This window comes from Sinocyclocheilus grahami, unplaced genomic scaffold (assembly GCF_001515645.1).
Source record: "Sinocyclocheilus grahami isolate Dianchi unplaced genomic scaffold, SAMN03320097.WGS_v1.1 scaffold1500.1, whole genome shotgun sequence".
NCBI classification, from domain to species: domain Eukaryota; kingdom Metazoa; phylum Chordata; class Actinopteri; order Cypriniformes; family Cyprinidae; genus Sinocyclocheilus; species Sinocyclocheilus grahami.
In genome coordinates, this window is record NW_015506679.1 from 213,574 (window position 1) to 214,557 (window position 984).

Below are 984 nucleotides of genomic sequence, written 5' to 3' on the forward strand. Positions count from 1 at the left end.
AGCATCATGACTCAAATTACAGCTGAGGATTGTCTGACCTTACCAATGACATTTAGGGTCACTGTGTGTTGGGCTGAACTTTTGCGATCTCGTACAAATATCGTGTAACGTCCAGAGTCCTCAGGAAGGGCTTCGGAAATCACCAGAGAACTGCTTTCATTACAGGACTCAATACAAAACCTGGAGCTTTCCACCACCTTCAGAAAGACACATCATTATACACACAAACAGGAGGACCAACAGAATGCAGCATGTCTGGATTGTGTTGTGTTCTTATGTACCTCTTTTTTTTTAAAGAACCAGCAAGAAGCTACAGGAGAGCTGCCTTTGAACTCACACTTTAAATGGGCCGTCTCTCCAACATGCACCTCCAGACGATCTAATGGATCTACAAACTGCAGAGGAGGTGCTGTAAACACAAAAACACAGGTGCTGAGAATCACAAATGAGACCTCTTTAATGTCTCAGTTGTTTAGTCTAGACAGAAAAAAAGATTAAATGGAGAGAAAACTGAGACTTTTGCTTCACAGATTTCATAGCTTAACAGAAGTTATTATGAATTTCTCTGAATTTTTCAAAGAAGGCTGTATGTTTAAAATTGTCTCATTTGTGTATATTTTTATTAATTATATTATATTATATCACTCAAAATGATGAATAGAAATTCAAGAAAATAGGACATTATAAACAATTTTCTTCAAAACTTCAATTAACTTCAATTATTTGTAATATAAATATAATTGTATAACATGCAAACACATTTTATATATATATAAATACACATACATACATACATACAATGTTTATTTATTTATAAATAATTGTAGTGTTCATTCAAACTATTCTGACTTTTACACAAAATAAAAGAGACAACCAATGTCATTTTCCCTCTCTCATACAGTATAGATATTAAGAATTAGCTCTGGGACCATATTTACATTTATGCATTTGGCAGATGCTTTTATCCAAAGCAATTTACATTGC

General features: G+C 33.5%; 1 protein-coding gene across 1 annotated transcript in view; it reads right to left on the reverse strand.

The window, feature by feature from the left end:
* The window catches only part of LOC107570750 (myosin light chain kinase, smooth muscle-like), a gene marked incomplete at its 5' end in the record, with an annotated part of 7,368 nt that extends 6,936 nt beyond the window's left edge, over nt 1-432 (reverse strand). Inside the window, 2 exons of the mRNA XM_016257001.1 lie at nt 44-197; nt 282-432. Of these exons, the coding sequence (XP_016112487.1) occupies nt 44-197; nt 282-432 (305 nt within the window). The remainder of the gene's footprint in view (nt 1-43; nt 198-281) is intronic.
* Between the last annotated feature and the right edge of the window lie 552 nt (nt 433-984).